Raw genomic sequence first — 20,208 nt, forward strand, 5'->3', positions numbered from 1 at the left:
TGTGTCCAAGTTCTTTTCACTAGGGTGAGACTTAGGCACTTTGCTGAACAGAGATTCTTTCAAAGCTAAAATTATGAAAATTGCATTAGACTTAAATTCAGACCTCTCCAGCTTTTCTGGATACAGGTACTTAGGGGAAAAATGCAAGAAACAGGATATAGAGAAAGGTTTTTTCCTTGTTATCTCCAGTTTTATTTTCCTCGTGCTAAATTTTCCTCTTCCTTCCAGGTTTGAATAGAACCATTTAATTTTTAATTTTAATGCGAAACCTTCTCAAACCATCACCTTCCCTCAAATCCTGCCTCCAGGTGTTTTGCTCGGGTGGCTTTCTGCTTCCCTTGATGCTTCCCAGTCCACCTTTGCCTCTCAGACAAAAATGTCCTCCTGGCAGCTGGTTTTCTCGGCAGTTCAAGCAAATGCTTCTTTCTTCATGTTCTGTTCGAATTCTCTCTTTCCTCCAGCACAAGAAATCGCTACCTTCTCTTCTGTTTCCATGTCTTTTTCTATTTTCCATTTTTTTCTAGTCCTTCCCATCTTGCTGACTGTTCTTTGAGTGCCAGTTTCAGCAAGTCTGCTTCGTCTCTCCCTCTGTGTATGTTAATATTTCTAACCCATACTGTCATCTCCTCCTCTGCTGCTGTGCATCCTTCTTGGTGGTATCACTCATCCTGGTATCACTCATGCTGGTGTTCTCCGTCACACCTTCCTGAGGGTCTCAGATCTCCTTTTCTACCTCCCCGTGTGCTGCTCGTTTCTGCTCTCTATCCTGCCTTGTCTCTCCTATTTTTCACTTGCAAGGTTTCCCATTAAATCAAACCATTTCTGCAGCTTTGAAAACCACATGGGTTTGCAGCAAATTAGCTCTTAAGTATATGAGCTGCCGGCAGCATCCCGTCAGGTCCTGCGCCTCATGCTACATCCCAAGGGGGGCAACAGGAGCTGAGGGTATCATGCTACAAAAGCTCCCTTCTGTCAGACTGATGCTTTCTGTGGGATAAAAACCTCTCGGTTCGGCCGCTGGGGAGGAGGCACCCCAGGGAGACCTCCAAATTGAGGGTCTCTGTCTGCTGCCCCTGCACCACCAGCCCAGCTCTGCGAGTTGTCCCCTACAACCTAATCCTCGTGTTATTTCATGTGCACAAAGTATAGTAATGTGTTAGGGTTATTGGGGCGCAGAGGGGACAGGAGCCAGGCACAAGTCCCTGGGGGCACCATGGGTCCGGGCTGCACCCTCTGCCACCCTCTACAACATGGCAAAGAGACGAAGTTCACTTCCTTCAGTGGTCACCACTGAGGGACTTGGGTCTTTTTAGTCTGGAGAAAAGAAGACTGAGGGGGGATCTTATCAATGCTTATAAATACGCAAAGGGAGGGTGCCAGGGCGATGGGAACAGTCTTTTTTCAGCAGTGCCCAGTGACAGGACAAGAGGTAACAGGCACAAACTTGAGTATAGGAAATTTCATCTAAACATGAGGAGGAACTTCTTTACTTTGAGGGTGGCAGAGCACTGGCACAGGCTGCCCAGAGAGGTGGTGGATTCTCCCACTCTGGAGACATTCAAAACCCACCTGGACACCGTCCTGTGCAACCTGCTGTAGGTGACCCTGCTCTGGCGGGGGGGTTGGACTATATGATCTCCAGAGGACCCTTCCAACCACTGTGATTCTGTGTGATTCTTCACCACAGTTGTCTTCTCATCCAAAGCCTTATAAAGCACTGGGACATTTTTTTCTGTGTGGAGTAGGTGGTGACCACTAGACATTATTATACATTAAAGTACTCCAGAGTATTAAAATACCGTTAAAAACTCTTTCCTTTCCTTTTTTCTCCCTGTTGAGCAATGGTGAGGATTGCTAAAAGGTGTAATTAGAGGCACAGCAGGTAGCAGCACCTATAGATAAGGTTGCATGATGATTTCCGTTAAAGCCCTTTCTTCAGTTGCTCAAAGTCTGTCTATATGTTAACCACTTAGACTAATATTTTCCATGCTGCATGTCTGCCTCAGGCTATTTTTTTCTTCTTTTTTTCTGTCTTTTTGAGGAAAGTTTCAAGAAAAAACTATTCCACTCTTCCTGAGACTGAACGTAGAGGAAAAAAAAGTAGCATTTTCCATGTTGAAAATTTATTCCAGCTTTTTTTTGGGTGAAAAACCTCTAGAACTTCTGTGTGCCATGAACCTCAGGTTTGGTTTGGACCATTGTCCTTTTTTTTTGTCTTTATAAGCACTTGTGTGAACCAATCCAAGTTTGGAGGTCTGAAAAAAATATGAGTCCCCTTAAAGAGTAAAGCAAAAAAACTTGTGGCTGGGAAAAGACAAGGAGGAGGTTGGAAGGGGCTGGGCAGTAGGGAGAGGGACAGAATGGAAGGGAGGGGGGAAGAAAAGGAGAGGTGGTGAGATGGCTACGGATGCGTGAACATGGTCAGGAGGAAAAGTGGGAAAGGACTGGAGACTGAGGGAGGGGGAAGAAGCAAAAGGAGAGTGGAAAAGAGATCTGAGCAGGGTGAAGGGGAACAAGGAGAGGCTCGGACAGACAGGAGTGAAAGGACCCGCCATGGCAGCAACACGTTCCCCTACAAACTCTGATCCCATTAGCCTGAGTCTTTCCACTGCTTCGCTTTCAGAAGACATCCATAAATACTACTGGCAAATCATGTCCCTCTAGCAGCAGATTTTGCCAAAGACATAATATCCCTAAAAATTGTTTTCTGTAGTTCAGAAGAGTTACTCCATTCATTGAAGGGCCTTTTAGAAGGTCCCTCCTTATGGTCGTACACCAAGGGCCTGTGCAACTTTGATATTTCTGGGGTTTGGGGTTCGAGTTTTTTGGTTCTCACTCTTGCTGGTTTTAAAGTTTTCAGAAGGTACAACCAGTTGCAAAATCCAGCGTTCAGAACATTATAAATTTAAATTTGCCAACTGAACTTCATCTGCTTCCTATGTATGTAAACATCCGTAATGATATTGGCGTGGACTGTTTTTATGTTACTATGTCTGTGTATAGAACTAGCATACAGACACAGACTGTGTCTTTTCCCAGTTTATACCTGCCATAGTCCTCACTGTGGGTACATTAGTAGGTCGTAAAAATGCAGTACCTTTTGCTACAGATTTTTCTGCGACTTAAAACAGGTAATACCAGTAGATTACATTATCCACTGCCCTTGGTTGTGCTTTTTTTTGGTTTGGTTTGGTTTTTGGTTTTGTTTGGTTTTGTTTTGTTTTTTTTAAAGTAGAGCCTGTTATTTCTGCCTACTGTAAAGTTTATTCCACAAAAGTAAATGCAATTTGTAGTACAAAGTTAGAAATTTAGAGAACCACTCCATATGTTTAAAGGTCAGATTATGTGGTCTGTTTGTATAAATTATGCTATGTAAGAAACTCTTAATTAAAACCAGTAGTGTTGCCTTTTTTATTTCATGTGAAGCAATTATGCTTTCTGCATTCTAGTAGATGGTTATTTTGGATTTGAATTGCATTGAGGCAGAGAGTTTCTACTTTAGCTGTAATTTTTTTGTTGTTACGCACAAAAATCTTTTGCGGCTGTACATAGTCCAACCTGTCCACCTCCACCCTCCTGCCTCCCAAAATGTTGAATCTCTCTCCCCCTGTTTGCTTGGTTTGTCTGGAAGAAATATTAGTGGTTCTTGGAAAGGAGAAGCAGGTTGGCAATGGCTAGCCAGGAAGAGAAGCAGGCAGAGGAGAGGCTTGCGTTCAGGGTGGGACCTGTGTTACTGGAGATGCATATATTTAAGAACTTGAGTAAATAGTAATTCATGCCAGAATGGAGAGTTAAAACACAGGTTACAAAATATGCTGTGGTATTTGAAGTTGAGGAGGAGGCTGCTTGAAGACAAAGTAGCTTGGGTTGACTATGAGGAGTCTTGTAGACAGTCTTCTACTTAAATCTCCAGGAAAGTTGTGTTTCTGGTGACTCACTAGCGACGTGCTTAGGTTTTTCCACTACAGAAGGTATGCTCTTCTAAGATTTGTCAACAGTGGATTTAACATCATGTGTGTTTCTAACTACAAGCAGGTTTGGGGAAGGGAATGAGGTAGATGTGTATTCCAACTTCATTTTGAAGCCCAGTGTAAGGAGGATTAGCAAGTCCATTTGCTCATATCCTGAATCCCTGCACCTTTTGGAAGCTGTTAATTCCTTCTCTTCCATGTGAAGAGCGCCTCTGGTCCTTCAGCTCTGTCCTCTCACCAGGGCTGAGCTTTGATCTAGCTGTTGTTATCCCATAAATTTGGATCCAGCAGAAACACATGCATAAAACTTCTCATTTATTTTATCCCTGCCTTGGGTTTTATTGTGCCTTGGACCAACCTGCTGGAAACTTTCTGGTGTCTAAAATATCTCTAGACTGTTGCAGTTTGTAAGTTGTAATCTGCTACCGTTCTGTAGTGGCTTTGCAATATTTTATTTAATATTAAATATATTTTGTCCTTATTGTTTTCCCTGTTTACTTTTGGTGATAGAGTATTTGTATATTGGGTGCTCAGTGAGATATAAATCTCAGTTGTCTCAGTAGTTTGTTTTTTGTATAGATGAGGTCTCGTGGTATTCAAATAGCTTAGAAAGAGAAAAGTCCTTTGCTTAAAAAAAATGGTGTTGTATGTTTATGTATACAACCGAGGGACAGAGATGCTTAAATATGTGCATATATTACATCCATGCAATCACTCTCACCTCTGTATTCCTCCACACAGCTATTCTGTTACAGGCTTATGGCAAATTATTTGACTGGTGGAATGATTTTAAATATTGCTTTTGATTGGATCATAGCAATTAATATTCTCTGGTAGATTAGTTACACTGTGCATTCAGTGCCAATTCCCATTCTCTGTGAACCATAGCTATGAGGGGTGCAGTTAACTGCTCTAGCCATATAGTCCCATAAAATCTCAATAAAATCTGAAAACTGTGGAGTATGGGTAATCTTGCTATAAATTGTAATAAAAATTACCCCTGTAGACTCTATATTCTGACCATTAAGTTCATGGATACTGCTGCTTTGTACATAAAGTTTTATGAAATAAATTGACCGATTCTGCTGCCCCTACCAGACACCAAGCTGTTGTGATTGAAAATCTGATAGGTGCGCTCAGAGCATTTTCCAACACATAAAGCGCATATAATGAACTTTAAATAGGAAGAAAAATGCCCTATATGTGCTTCATATAGTATGGACCAGCTTAGGAGGAGAAAATCATGAATACGATCATTCTTGTGCATCTGTTAGCTCCGTAAAGCCAGGATTCGGTTTCCTAAAACACGTTAAGTAAACCTAAGTATAACACTTAATCTCTGAAGGCAACATTTCAAATAGCTTCTGTACGTCTACATCTGGAAGTGTTGCCTCCACTGGTACAAAAATGCAGCGGTGTCTGTGGCGTTCTCCTTTGACATTCTTCTGCTGGGGAAATCCTTGCTGGGCTTCTGTTATCTAAAAGAACTGCCAAGAAGGGAGATGTTCAGTTGCTTCAGACAACTACGGTGTGAGGCTGGGCTTGCACTGTTGTAAACCCTATTTTCCAAGAGTAACTGAGAAGGATGGAGATGAGTCGGTCCCTCTACTTGGCATTTGATCCACCCAGATGCACATTTTTATCAGAGGTATTTAAAACAGTGGTTAAGAAACAGCAAAATAAGTCACTGTTGGGCAGCAGTTTCCTTCTTGCAGTATTTCAGGTTCCGAACTGCGCCATATGCTAAATGTAGAGACCAAAGTTGCAGTTTATACATTACAGTATTCATAATTGTTGGCAGATTTTTGTTTTAATGATAATTACTGTCTCCCCTTGTGAATTACTCCTCTTCCAAATTTGGCCACCGGGGCCATGAGGCCAAAGATAATTTTCTTTGGTGTTGCTGTTGGGGACCGAGATGCCTCTATGGCATTAAGCAAACGGTGGCAGGTGGGGAGAGAGTGGGAGCAAACGAGGCTGTGCAGTGCTGTTGCTGTTGTCCCATCTTCAGGGACTTACTGAGATCCTCCAGACATTTTTGTTCCTTTCCCAGAAAACCAAGGCATGACAAAGTCACATGGCAAAGGCTACTCTCCTCTTCACAGCAAGGAGCAGGTCCACAGCAGCACAACGAGGCACCAGGCCACTTTCTTCTGCCAGGGCTGGTGCCCCAGTGCCTGGCGAGAGGAGGGAGGGTGGCTCAAACCACTGAATTCCCCATGCAGTCCACAGAGGTTGTTGGGCTCAGCACCCCTGAAGGCACCCATCTGCATCTGCTGGCTGTGTGGGAGGGTTGGGGCAGTTGTATTTGCAGTGCAGGTGCCTGAAGACAAGAGATGAGAAGCTCTTCCCTCTTCTTCCAGTGTCATCCATCTCCTGATATCCAGGGCTCTGAGAGAGGATGGGGGCTGATGGAAACGTACTGTTAAGTGCTGCTGGGTCCTGGGGTCATTGCAAGTGGCAGATTGTCCCACCTCAAATACTGTTTTCAGTTTTCGGCCCCTCACTAATATAAAAACATTGAGGTGCTGGAGTGTGTCCAGAGAAGGGCAGCAAAGATGGTGAGGGGTCTAGAGAACAAGTCTTATGAGGAGCAGCTGAGGGAACTGGAGTTGTTTAATATGGAGAAAAGGAGGCTCAGAGGAGACCTCATCGCTCTCTACAGTTACCTGAAAGGAGGTTGTAGAGAGGTGGGAGTTGGTCTCTTCTCACAAGTAACAAGCAATAGGACAAGAGGAAATGGCCTCAAGTTATGCCAGGGGAGGTTTAAATTGGATATTAGGAAACATTTCTTCACCAAAAGGGTTGTCAAACATTGGACCAGGCTTCCCTGGGAAGTGGTGGAGTAGCCATCCCTGGAGGTATTTAAAAGACGGGTAGACGTGGTGCTTATGGACCTGGTTTACTGGTGGTTTTGGCAGTGTTAGGTTGATGGTTGGACTTGATGATCTTAAAGCTCCCTTCCAACCTGCACAATTCTGTGATTCTGTGATTTTTATTATGTTAAAACTGCTTCTTTTGCAGTGTTTCTGATGCTGGCAGATTAATAGCGTATTGTGCTAAAGCATGAGGGTGATACAATTTTCTTAACCGTACTTTCCAATACCATCCTTCTGGGCATCTGACAGCAAATATCACTTTGTTACTTCAGTCTTTCATGCTCTGCAAACACACAGACACACACATGTATCAGCAGTACAAATGAGTGGTAACAGCAGTACAAATGAGATTTTTGTAAATGTTAATTTTGGGGTGTGGGGTAGTATTTGGTTTTCCATTCCTAATAGAGGTTAGCACAAAGCAACCGTTGATTACAGCTAGAGGTAATCTGTCTACCAGCTTTGGAGTCCTCAGCACAAGAAAGACATGGACCTGTCCAGAGGAGGGCCACAAAAATTAGTAGAGGCATGGAACACCTCTCCTATGAGGAAAGGCTGAGAGAGTCAGGGTTATTCAGCCTGGAGAAGAGAAGGCTCCGGAGAGACCTTACAGTGGTCTTCCAGTACCTAAAGGGGGCCTACAAGAAAGCTGGAGAGGGACTTTTTACAAGGACATGTAGTGATAGGACAAGGGGGAATGGCTTCAAACTGGAAGAGGGGAGATTTAGATTAGATATTAGGAAGAAATTTTTCGCTCTGAGGGTGGTGAGGCACTGGAACAGGTTACCCAGAGAAGTTGTGGATGCCCCATCCCTGGAGGTGTTTCAGGCCAGGCTGGATGGGACTTTGAGCAACCTGGTCTAGTGGGAGGTGTCCCTGCCCATGGCAGGGGGCTTGGAACTTGAAGGTCCCTTCTAACCTAAACCATTCTATGATTCTTTTACCTGCGTTTTGCTGGCATGCACTGGAAGCAACTGGAGAGGAGTTTCTAAAAGACAGACATTTGGCAATAGCAAACATGACTCTTGCTGGGTTATTTGAGGTACCTCAGAACTATTCATTTATGCATAATTTAAACTTCCATTGCAATAAAAGTCTGCAGCTACGTTTGCGAGAGCAAATATGTCATCTTAGCATGGATCAGAACTAGCAAGGCCAGAGAGACCTCCCCACCATCCAGGCTGACATCTCACCTAACTTGGGCCTGGGCATTACACTTGGGGGGTCCCAGGTCAGATGTCTCCCTGCTGCAGACCTGTGTAACCCTGAAAGCGGCCGGCCGGTCTTGTGGGTGGATGTCAGGGCTGCTTGGAAGTCTGTCATGAGCAATCACTTTGATTAGCAGGTTGTATGTTAGGCAGCCTTTAGAGGAAGCACGGTGGGGAGTTTAATATGTAAACCAAAAGCAATGGACTCTGAATTTGGAAATCCTTTCAAAAAGCAGAAATAGATTTTTAATTATTTTAAGAAAGCAACAAGGCATAATTCAGTTTTTATTAGATTGTGGTGTATCAGCAGGCCTACGTGTATGTGTGTTTACAAAGTTATTAGCAGAGAAGTTAATTTAGTGCCGAAAACCAAGGTATTAAGATAAAATGAGCCAGAGGCTTCAATATTTCAGGATGCTGGAATTTTCTCTCTCTATTTTCACACCAACAAGCATCATCTCATAATGAGTCATTTCGGCATTAGTTAATACTATGTGGCTTAGTCATAAAGAGAGGCAAAACTCCTGATATTTACTTAGTTTTCTCCTGCTCTTAAATATTTCATTCATCTTTAACCCAAGGGGCTCGTATTTGCCTTCATATCAAAGACAGTGTGTAGACGTGAAATCACTTCTAGTGGATCTTCCTGAGCTCTGAGTTTTCATCCCTTTCACTCGCAGGAAGTTTGACTGGAGAAAATAAATCAGGTTGCGTAACTGAGAACTGCCAGCAGTGATAGCAGTATGTTGGTGTATGGCCTCTTTCATGCCGAGAAGGGCCCAGATTCAGGCCATCTACAGGCATCCAACTGCAGGATTTTTGGCGGCGCTTGGCCTTGCCTGACCAGGTCAGAGCATTTGAGCTGCCTACCCCTAAGTAATCGCTGGGAAGAAGCAAAGTGATTAGGACATATTTGGGTGGAGCCCAAACATGACAGACAGGACAGCATTGACCCAACAGCCTAGTAACACCAGCACGTGTGTGAGAAGTGAGAGGTGGCATGCTGGGCTCTTGTCAGCCTGGAGAGCTTTAAATCCACAGTCCCTCCTTCCCAAGAGATGCTCTGATGTGGACAGGAGCACAAGTTTAGAGAACGTGAAAAAATACCCTGATGGTGTGGCCCTCTGCTCAGGTTATTCCCCTGGGAAGGTGGAGGCTGTGTCCTGTTCCAAGGGGTTCATCTGCCCTTATCAGCCGGTAGGCTGAATCCTTTCCGGAGATTTTGCTTCCATGACGTGGCTAATCCTGTACCATGTCAAAACCAATGCAGCCATGTGCCAGAAAGCACAAATTCAATCAATGTTCATTAGAAAGATGCTGTGCAAGTTTAAATCTGTTCGAGCATTGTAGAAGGGGCAATTTTGCCCTGAGAAACAGGATCAGGTAGTGTCTGGCCCCCACAGCCAGCATAAATTTCAAAGCCAAAAACCATTTAGTTCAATAGAAATAGAAGCGACCTTATACCTTATCCAGATCAGATTTTTTTCTTACTGGCAACTGACAGTTGGCAGACACAATATTAATGATGGTAGACCAAGTTCTGGAGTATTTACGGGCTGATATGTGCCTTCCATGAGACCTATTTACACATCTTACCTTAAAACAAGTGCAGAGTGTGAATTCACTCATACCGCCCAAAGGGAAACTCCTTTTAGGTACAGTTTGGCAAAGGGGCCATTGAGAAGTGATTGCATATATATAGATGCATCAAAAGCAATTCTCTGTACTTTCTTTAGCAAAAAGGATCATTGTTTCTTGAGGCTAATAAGGATGGAAAGCGACGTGGCCGCTTGCAGCCTTCAGCACTTGCAGACGTTCTTAAATAACTCCCCTGGCTCGACAGTCTTTTCAGCGTGGAGCACTAACAGCTTGCTTCTGTAGCTCCTGTGCACTCTTTCAATGACACCTTTGTCCCACGAAAGCAGTCTCTGACTTGTTTCTTTTCGCTTGCTCGGCCTTAGCCTCATTCACACTTCACAAAACCACCGGATAGCTCTGTCGGAAAAATCTTGCCTTTCAAGAGGAGTAGCAAGGGCAAGAAAACCAGCTCATTTTTAAGGCTTGAGCTTTATTAATGAAACATGTCTGCCTGTGATAGGGAGGACACGATTCAGTGACCCAGCTGGGTCCCTTTTGGACCCGTGCTCCTAAGTTCAAGGGAAAGCTTGGTTGTTCAGAGCAGGGTGCAGCACGAAGGGAGGTTAAAATGCACTGGCATGTTTTGTGGGCTCTCCTCCACCTTGCTTGCCAATTGCATTCCGTTACTCACTTGTCCTCCACCTTTTTCATCTCATTTGCTGAATTATCTCTTGCCTGCATCTCTTCATTCTTTCCCGTTTGATGTTTGTTAGGCCAGTAATTACTCTTAATTCAGTGTTTATGAACTGCGGCTGGTATTTATAAACCTTGGTGCCAGCAGTTGGACAGTTGTTCTTAGATGTCCAAGAGAAAGTCAAAGCTGTTGACATAAGTAGGAGTCATGAACTCTGAATGTATAAAAATCCTGTACCGCAGTTTGCGCACTGTAGTGAGCGGTGAGGAGGAGTTATCTGTTAGGCTTTCGTCCAGTTGGTTATTCACATGGCTCATTTAGGGCAGGAGAATAGCTTTAAAGGCTGTTTTTCCCTGCTGCAGCAGCTGCAGCCACGCTGATGAGAAAACAGGGCAGTTTACACCAGCTGGCAGCAGCCAAGTTCAGCCTCCCGGTTAGTCACCTCGGCTCCCCAGTGCCTCAGCCACCCAAGTCTGCAGGCTGAGAAGAGGTCACAAATGGAGAAGGAGACAAAAAATGATGTATATGTGAGCCCACATTAAAATACAAGGGAATAATCCCTAGATCATTCTCTAATATAATTGTCATCTTTAGTTAGGTTCACTGCAAAAAATACAACAAAAAATGTCTTTGAATTGCCCGCCTTTGAATTTGCCCACTGATATGTTTCCGTTCCTCACCTTTTGTTCTCACCATGCTCAAGTGCCGCAGCACCTCATGATGGGCTCAAATGTTGGTGGCTGGTGGGGCGATCCGTGCCCAGTGGACCAAATTATCCCTAGGTGCAAAAGCACAACCCCATTGTCGACTTCGTGGCTATGTTAGGAGTATACACAGTAGGATTTACCTTGCTGAGCAGAAAAAAAAAAGAAGGTACCGTTTTAATATAATTGACAGTTTTCATCCTAGCACGTTCCTCTGGTAATCTAAAAGCAACACCAAATATAGGCGTCTCAACAATATCTTAAGAGCTGGCAGTCTGCAATAATAATGAAACAGCGTGTCTTATAAGGAACAAAAGTACGTAAGATTTTTCATATACATTTATACTGTCTCTTTTTATGTAGGTGTATTCACACTTAAGTGATCAAAATTCATGCATAGTAACTGTACATTACAGACTAAATTATGTAACAACTTCAGTGATTTCAAGTTAGGCTTAGGTTTAAGCATTAAGAAAGTTTCTGAGCTAGCTACATAGAACTTTTGCTGTAGTATAAATCAGATTAAGCCATCACTAACACAGAGTATCACATACGCAGTTTTTTGTTACAATTTTAATTTTATTTACAAACATTAGCTTTCACAAAAGCATCATGTATAGCAGCCTTTAAATATTGGGCAGATACAAGTATATAGCTTCTTGTAATGAGATTTGCTTTAAGAAAAACTGAAGAAGTAATGCAATAAGTAATAATAATCTCATACTTAAAGTTGCTTTTAAGAAGGAATAATAGGGAACAAGACATCCTCAGAAACAGCACTTCTTTCCAAACAGTTTTCTTGGGCTAAATCAGCTGACTAGATGGTTCAGTTGTTCTTAAGTCAAATCCTAGATTATTCCTAATGCTCAGGTACGCATTGAATACCGTCGTGTGTAAGTCGTGAGTTTAAGAAACACAGTCAGAATGGTGCTTGTTCTACACAAAACAATTAAATGTTTTAACAATTTCTAAGTTGCTGTATGTTTGTCTCATGCAGGTCGTTGTTCATTGTCAACAGTCTTTGCTTTGATAAGCAAAAGGTGTTTTCTTTACCCCACATGAAGAAATAATAAGCAGTCTAAATGTAGCCAGTATTACTGAGGCAGCTAAAATGTGCTAGTAGAAAGCTTATAGAAGTCATACTGTGTGTCTGTAAATGCACTGTGCTTCCAGAAGGGTTGTCGCACCAGCCTACTGAATATTTTAATGGTATTTTCTTTATGAAGTTCTTTAACATTAAAAAAATGCAGCTGAAGGGTAGTTATAATCACTCACTGTTCTTTTACTCAGAAGTGGTTCACAGCTAAGACATAAATTAAAATTTAAGACCAACTTTCCCTTGAGTCATCACTCATTTGGAGAGGGCTTTCTCTTCAAGAGCCCAGCTATCTGTCAGTGCCACTTTTATGGCTGCACAGCTCCTGGAGTGTCTACAGCCCTCCCATTCTTCAGTGTAACTCAGTCCCTTTTCTAGAGTCAATGAACACGGTAACATAAGAAACATGGCAAAATGGAAAAACTTAACTGTGACTTTTGGAGCTGCTGTCAAGCCATAGGCCTGCTGAACTGTTCATGATCTCTAACGGGAGCCTGTGATACCTGTTGTCCAGGGCTGTGGTAAGCCAGAGCTGAGTAGGATTGACAGCTACCTTTCTTGAAAAGCACGTCACAAGACCCAGAAAATGTCCTATCTCTGCCACTGCAATACAGGAGAGCACAGACTCAACAGTTAGCTTTTTAAATAAATAATCTTGGATTCCTCTAGTTCACCTGGCCAAACAAAACAAACACATATTTAAACAAATCTCTTTGCCTGTCTTCCCCTTCCCTCTCCTCCCTTGCAGGGTCAGGCATCTACTCCAGCTGCTTTCGGTGTCTCTCAGCACTTACTAATCCTACGTGGTATTTCATGGGTGAGGGGGAATGTCTCTTTCCTTACATCACCTCCAAAGTTTGTCTCTGGGTCTGTCCCCTGCCACAGGCAATCCCCCAGTTCCTCTCAGGACTATCCCAGGTCACACTTGGCCGCCATAGTCCCCCTCACCCCTGTCTCTTGGTTTCCTCTCCCTGCCTGTGTGAGGGTTTGTGCTTACTTGTCTTTGGAGGGCAGCTGCTGGGGTAAGAGGGAAGGCGGGTAGCCCACCTTTCCGCTCTCCTCTTCTTTTCCATCTCTTTTTGGCACAAAACATGACTTTGGCACAAAATGTGACTTGATTGACATGGGTTGATCTTGGCTGGCTGCTAGGCGCCCACCCAGCCACTCTCATGCTCCCTCTCCTCAACGAGACAGGGGGAGAAAATAAGGTGGAAGAACTCATGGGTTGAGGTAAAGACAGGGAGATCACTCACCAGTTACTGTCATGGACAAACAGACTTCACTTGGGGAAAATTAGAAGAGGAAATGGCTTCAAGTTGCACTAAGGGAAGTTTAGATGGGATATTAGGAAGGATTTCTTTACTGAAAGGGTCACCAGGCATTGGAACGCATTACCTAGGGCAGTGGTGGAGTCCCCATCCCTGGAGGTATTTAAGGGTTGTGGAGATACAGTGCTCAGGAATGTGGTTTAGTGGTGGGCTTGTCAGTGTTAGGTTAATGATTGGACTAGATGATCTTACAGGTCTTTCCCAATCTAGAAAAAAAAAAATAAATTAGTTTAATTCCTTGCCAACTAAAAGTAGATTAGGATGGTAAGAGCCAACCTTTCTGACCCCTTTTTCCCAGGCTCAACTCCACTCCTTCATTCAGGGGATGGGGAATGGGAGCTGTGGTGAGTCCATAACAGTTCCTTCCTCCTCATGCTGTTCCCCTGCTCCATCATGGTCTCTCTTCAGGTGAAGGTGTCTCTTGTCTCCACTCCACCATGGCGGAGCACCTCCTCCCCTCTTTCTCCTATCACCTTGGTGTCTGCACACTTTCTTCTTCCCTCTGCCTGTGTTGCTTTTTTTTTTTCCATTACTTAAACCTATTTTCCCTGAGGCGCCGCCATCTTATCCGAGGGGCTCAGCCATGCCCTGCGGTGAGTCAGTTGGAGCTGGCTGGAATGGCTGTGTCCGTCATGGGGCAGCCCCGTCCTCTCTAACAGAGGCCGCCATGCAGCCCCTGGGCACCCATACCCCATGCAGTGTCTTCAAAAGAACTATAATTACATTAAAACCTGCACCCCATGCATTGCCATACAGTATGGTTGCTGTAAGCTGTGGACAGACAAAACAATCCTGCATTTCTGGGTCTTTGGCTGTTTGTAAGACCTGAGGCCATGTGACTTTTACAGAAAATCTGCCTAAGGGTACCCGACGTCAGTCACCAGAAAGTTAGTGGCCTGCGTGGAGTGACACGCAGTGGCTTTGTCACATGTAATGTGGAGGGAAGGCTCCTTCAGAGGCTGACAAGCATCGAATTGAGTCAGTACAACTGAGGGGTTTTTGACACCTAACTTTTAGTTAACTGAAGTGACATGGGTCCCAGCATCGTATCTCATGATGGACAGTTGAAATCAAAGATTGCTACTGAAATTTTGCTGTAAAATCTGCTCTTGAGCATGCTGTTTTGTACAAAGCAGTCACAGCCCTTACTTTTTGCTTTCTGAAGACAGCCAGACTCTTGATCAGGGAGTTCAGCAATAGGATGAGCGGGAATGATTTTAAACTGAAAGAACGTAGATTTAGACTAGATTCTAGGAAGAAATTTTTCACCATGAGGATGGTGAGGCACTGGAACAGGTTGCCCAGAGAAGTTGTGGCTGCCCCATCCCTGGAAATGTTCAAGGCCAGGCCGGATGGGGCTTTGAGCAACCTGGTCTAGTGGGAGGTGTCCCTGCCCATGGCAGGGGGGTTGGAACTAGGTGATCTTTAAGGTCCATTCCAACCTAAACCGTTCTATGAATAAGTAACTTAAGGGTAAACTGAGTTTTTGACGACTGTTATATGTGCTGTTTTATTTCAGGTCATCTGGATGGGTTGGTGTAGCCGGTGTGTGCTGGCACACCTGTGTGCCGTGGGAAATGCTCGTGCCTGGATGGAGGTGTCTCGGCAAATCCGTCACCGGGTCTGTGACACTCGGCATGAGCGGTGCCATCCAGCCCGAGCGAACGGATGTGTTGTACACCCTGATGTTGTTCTGGGACGAGATTAATATCAGTACGCTCATATTAATCCATTATATGTCTCTTTCCAGCACAAATGGACCCCCGAGGCCTATCTCCCAGACAAATTAAAAGTGACAGTGATGATGACGACCTGCCAAATGTGACCTTAGATAGCGTTAATGAAACTGGATCTACAGCGCTCTCCATAGCCAGAGCAGTACAAGAGTAAGTATCACATTCCCAGAGCGAGATGAGTGTTGCCAAGGTGCTCCTGGGCCGATGGAGGCACCGGCCCTCAACGGCAGCGGAGGGGTGTCCCCCCAGCTGTGGGCCAGCGTACCTGCCAGCATCTCTGCTGTGTAGCTTCGTTCCCTTTAGGAAGAAAGAGATGGCTGTATCTCTTGTCTCTCTCCAATTTTCTTTTCCTTTCTTTCTCTCCGCTCTCATTATTAGGTAAAGTTTCAAATTGAAATTGTTTTTTTCCCCTTTATTTACTTGCAAAGCTTGCGGTGTTTTTATATCCTCTCCAAAGGGAGACCAGGTTAGGTTTTCCCTCAAAAAACATGATTTTTTTTTCTTGACTGAAAGCAGCAGCAGCAAGAAGTTTCTTCTAGTTGCTGTCAAATAGGAACTACCTACATTTCTCCTGAAGGACAGTGTCATTGAAAGGAAATTAGCGAGGGGCTTTGAACAATATTTCCATTGCTGTTATTTTTCTGTGTACTTTAACTCACTGAATGGACAAGTAATTTCTTAATGTAATGTCTGCATTGCTTATTTTTAAAAAAGGAAAAGTTTGTCACGAGCATTAGCAATTCTGTAAATGCATGAGCTTGCTCAGTCACTGTAGCAGCTGGAAAGGAACCAACTGTGAGGTAAATAAGTATTAATATCCCCATTTTATAGGTGAGGAAAATAAGGTTAGGCGTAAAGGTCACCCTGTAGGTCTGAAGCAGAGCTGGAAATAGAACTAGAGCCTCCAGGCACTGAAGCCTGTGCTAGACCCACAAAAGACATTACTTTATCTGTGAGGTTCAAAATATGGGCATTCTGTATGTTATTAAATGGGAAGGGATATAATAAAGGCCATTAGACATTGTTATTATATAATTTATTATAGATGTGTTTTAAATGTCTTATCTAAAAGTACTTAGTTTTGCTTTGTTTTCCTGGCCATAAGTAGCCAAAGGCGCTGCTTAAAGGAAACTAAGCCATGTTTGAGGGGGAACTACTTTTTATGGGTTTTCACCAGACATCCATCCACTAATTCATTTTGTAGTCAAGTGGAGTAACCTCAAACCTATACTCAAGCAGAGAGGAAGGGCAAGGCAAGGTGTTGACTCTTATTGTAATTAGCATGCTGCCCTTCTGATGGTGATAAAGGAAGGGAAGGTTTCTTCACCAGTGACACTATTGCTTGAGAGACATGCCTCACACATATTTTGAATTCGCTAGTTACAACACCAGGCCCTGAAGTGCTAAGTATTTTTTTCTCAGTTTATAGCACACATAATAAGCCAGAAATATAAAATAACCTGTCATTATTCTGCACTAAATGGTTCCGTCTAATTAATGAAAAGAGGAAGCATGGGGTGCTAGCAAATACTTCTAACGTACGACTGTCAGGCAGATGCTATTCTTTGTGATTGATAACGCTTGAACATTTAGAGATTTGGTCAAACACAAAAAGCTTTTTTAGCTTTTCCGCAATGCATTCCACAGTTTGTGAAGGTAAATGTGTTGAATATTACTTGGCTGGCTCTGGAGCTTAAGAATTAAATTAAGAAATTTAATAATACAACATCAACTCATTCTTGTTCCAGGTTTTATTTAAACAGTAATTTGTTAGTTTATTTCAAAAGCTCCATTAGGAAAATCTAATTTGACTGTGATCTGCAATTTGTTGTCTTCTCTACTTCATTCTCAGTCACAGACACCACACATACAGCTGTTGAGCTGAAAAGAGGCATTAGCACATTATACCGACTCCACTCAATCCATTTCTTTCTTGGTCTATAATAAGTACCTTACAGGCAGGCTCTGTTCTTAATTTAGGCATCTAATGTGTATCTTAATATTAGACGTTCAGCAAAGCAGTCCACCAAAAATAAAAGCCCGCATTCTACGTACCCTCATTGCAGAGAGGAAAATGCCTTTGAAGCCTTCCAAAGGGAGATCCTGTGTGCTCAATTTCACCATCTAAACTTAGCAGACAGGAATTTCCTCTGAGGACGTGGAAAGGCACCTACCATTCCTCTGCATGATCGGACAGCGTAGGGGCAAGCACAGAAAGACTGCTTCAGTAGGCAGTAAAACGTAGGTCTAAGCTAAGTGAAGTGAGGTAGGCTGGACCTGAGAGTCTAGAAGACCAACCCACACAGTGTGTTCTTTCCTAAGTGAGCTTGTACACTCTTTCTTGTGAATAGTTATGCAGTTAAGAACAAAAAAATAACTTATTACTGAGAGAGAGTCTTCTCGTGGGATACTGGCTGGGAAGTACAGCATGGCACCTCCAAAGGGACGGCAGCATCCTTTCCTTCAATACCAGGTTGCTGTTGTGCAATCTTGGCTTTGTTAAACAAAATACCAACCAAGTCTAGTTTGTAGAGGCTGGTGGCAGGTGCGAGACAACAGTTGACTTTTTCCCGGTTGGTTTTCAGACATGTTTTAAATTATCCTGCATAAGGAGTATAAATATATATATGTAAGTATATGTATTTGCCTATTGCTGCCTATTCTCCAGGAGCAGAAAGGGATTTCAAATACACTTTGCGGGGGTATTTGCTTTGGGTCGGTCCTGTGCAGCCCCTCACGCAATGTGTGGGGCTGTGGGGGATTGCCTTGGTGAGGCTCCTGACTTTCCCTGTGTGCCGTCTGTGGGGTTCAGGATTCATCTTGCCTAGTTAGACATCTACGACGTAGGTATCTGCATCCGAGCTAGTTATCTTACCTCCCTGCATACAGACCAGATAGCAGTTGGCATGTCCAGGCGGTAATTCTTTTGACCTATTCTAGCTGTCTAATTTAGGGAGAGAGAGTGAGTCAAGCCCATGACCGCCCGTTCCTCTCCATTGACTGCAGGCAGTGCAGACAGCTGCCTGGGACACACATGTCAGCCCTGCAGATCTCTGGTGTGAGGTGAGGGTAAGGCAATCCACGGCGCCTGACTGGGGAGTCAGCGTGCCAGAAGCTGGGAGTGACAGGATGATACTGAATGCTCCAGCATCTTCCCTTTGATCTGAATCTGCCAGGTGGGGTTAGCAACGCCAAGGTTTTAACCACGAGCTGAAGGAAATCAACTAGTCAGTGTTTGGGGAGGGACTGTTGTTTTAATAAGCCATTTTCAAGCTTGTTGTCTTGGAAGTTACCCTTATGTGGCTGGGTCACAGGACAATTTGGAATGGCTATGTGAAAGCTTTGCTTTTCATGTCCTCTAAAACTGGAAGGCATCCGCCTGTGTTGCTGCTTTGTTTCAGGTCCACTATAGTCTTACAAGAAAAAAATTCTTACCAGTAAAAATTGTGACGGACACTAAGAGCCACATGTTTGGCATTAGTTCTTATTTACTTAAACAGAATGTAATTTGCTAGCATATTTGTTAAATAACCAAGTATGACTATTTTTTCTCAGGGAAATTGCACTCTTGCTGCTCACTTTATATTGGCTGACGTTTCACATTTCTCAGTAGTTCTTTTGGAATGACTTCATAATCCTTTTTCAGTTCAGCAAACCCAATCAATAATGTAAAGTTATAGATAAACAAAGTCATTATTTCAAGCAGGGTACTTTGGTGAAATTTCTTTATGTGACAGTGCTACTTTATGGTGGTTGCTATGCCTTACCATATTATGGACTAAGAATAATTTATTAATCTCGGATAATATGCTCTGGCTGATAATAAATATTGCAGCAATATGTAGATTTCAGTGGGCTTTGCATTGTAAGCAGCATTTCATCCTTTTTTGTAGTGTGTTTTACAAACTCATTTTGACATGTAGCTCTCTAACAGAGCAGATTTGCTTCTGTATGCCTGACACTGCTGATGCTTATTACACAGCAAGAATAGCATCATATATTCAGGGTCAAATCTCAGATACGCTCTAGAAATCTTTATGAAGCCAACAGAAGAGAAGGCATTAGTCAAGTCCTGGAAGACCAGTAAAACTTTTTAAGGGCCCCCATCGGAAGCAACGTGCTGTTCCCTCAGTCTGGCAGCCCTTCCACTCCGAGGTAGCCCTGAAGTAGTGGGGCTCAGGAGCCATCTCCATGGTACATAGTAATGCAAACCCTGAACAGGGCATTCATCTCCTCCTTTCCCTGCACCTCTGTGCAGTAAAATACATTATTTTACAGCATGCAGCTGTCTCTGCGCACATACTACAAAACATCTGCTACTTGCAGAGGCTGAGGGCAGAAGTGGGAGAGGCAGAGGGGGATTTTTTACATGCACGTTTGATCAGTGTATCAGTAAAAATCCAAAGATCCATAAATTCCTCTTTCTCTCTCTAGACTCTTTTCTCCTTAGGGGTTGTAGGCAGAACCTATAAGGGTTCCCTGTAAGGGAACCCCTTTGATGAAACCATTCTTTCAAATAATGTCAAGGAGAAGATGCACTATGCATATAAACTGATGATACTTAAGGTAGCTTCTTGTTTTTCTAGGTTGAGGAGAAACAGAAAATTCAGAGAGGAAATCCTGAATACTTGTAGTTACAGCTGCAGTTAATTAATAGAAATGTGATTTGTCATCTGGATGTGGCTGTGGTGACCTTTAGTGTGAACTCTTCTTTGCGCTGAGCTAGGTGCCGCTTGTATGAAAATGAGATTAGGGGCTTTGACCCTACCCCCTGTTCTCTTTGGCTATGTTATGTTGTTGATACATTGATACTAATGTGATCATCTTACTTTATTTTTAAATTCTGCTGGCTTTTATTATTGCAATACAGTGGAAGATAGTTTTGGATACTGCGCTAGCAAAAAAGAAATTCCACAAGAGACAGACAGTATAGCCACAGTACCAGTGTACTGTCTTGAATTGGTATTTATTTTTCAAGCCTGAATTTTTCTGCCTAGGTTTTTTTTTTTTTTGT

At 43.4% G+C, this 20,208-nt stretch overlaps 1 protein-coding gene across 1 annotated transcript in view; it reads left to right on the forward strand.

Moving 5' to 3' along the window:
• KLF12 (KLF transcription factor 12) overlaps window positions 1-20,208 on the forward strand; it is a gene marked incomplete at its 3' end in the record, with an annotated part of 254,203 nt that overhangs the window by 168,928 nt on the left and 65,067 nt on the right. The window contains exon 5 of the mRNA XM_082485836.1: window positions 15,209-15,344. Coding sequence (XP_082341962.1) covers window positions 15,209-15,344 — 136 coding nt within the window. The remainder of the gene's footprint in view (window positions 1-15,208; window positions 15,345-20,208) is intronic.

This window comes from Vanellus vanellus, assembly GCF_965231255.1.
Source record: "Vanellus vanellus genome assembly, chromosome: 1".
In the NCBI taxonomy this organism is placed as follows: Eukaryota; Metazoa; Chordata; class Aves; order Charadriiformes; family Charadriidae; genus Vanellus; species Vanellus vanellus.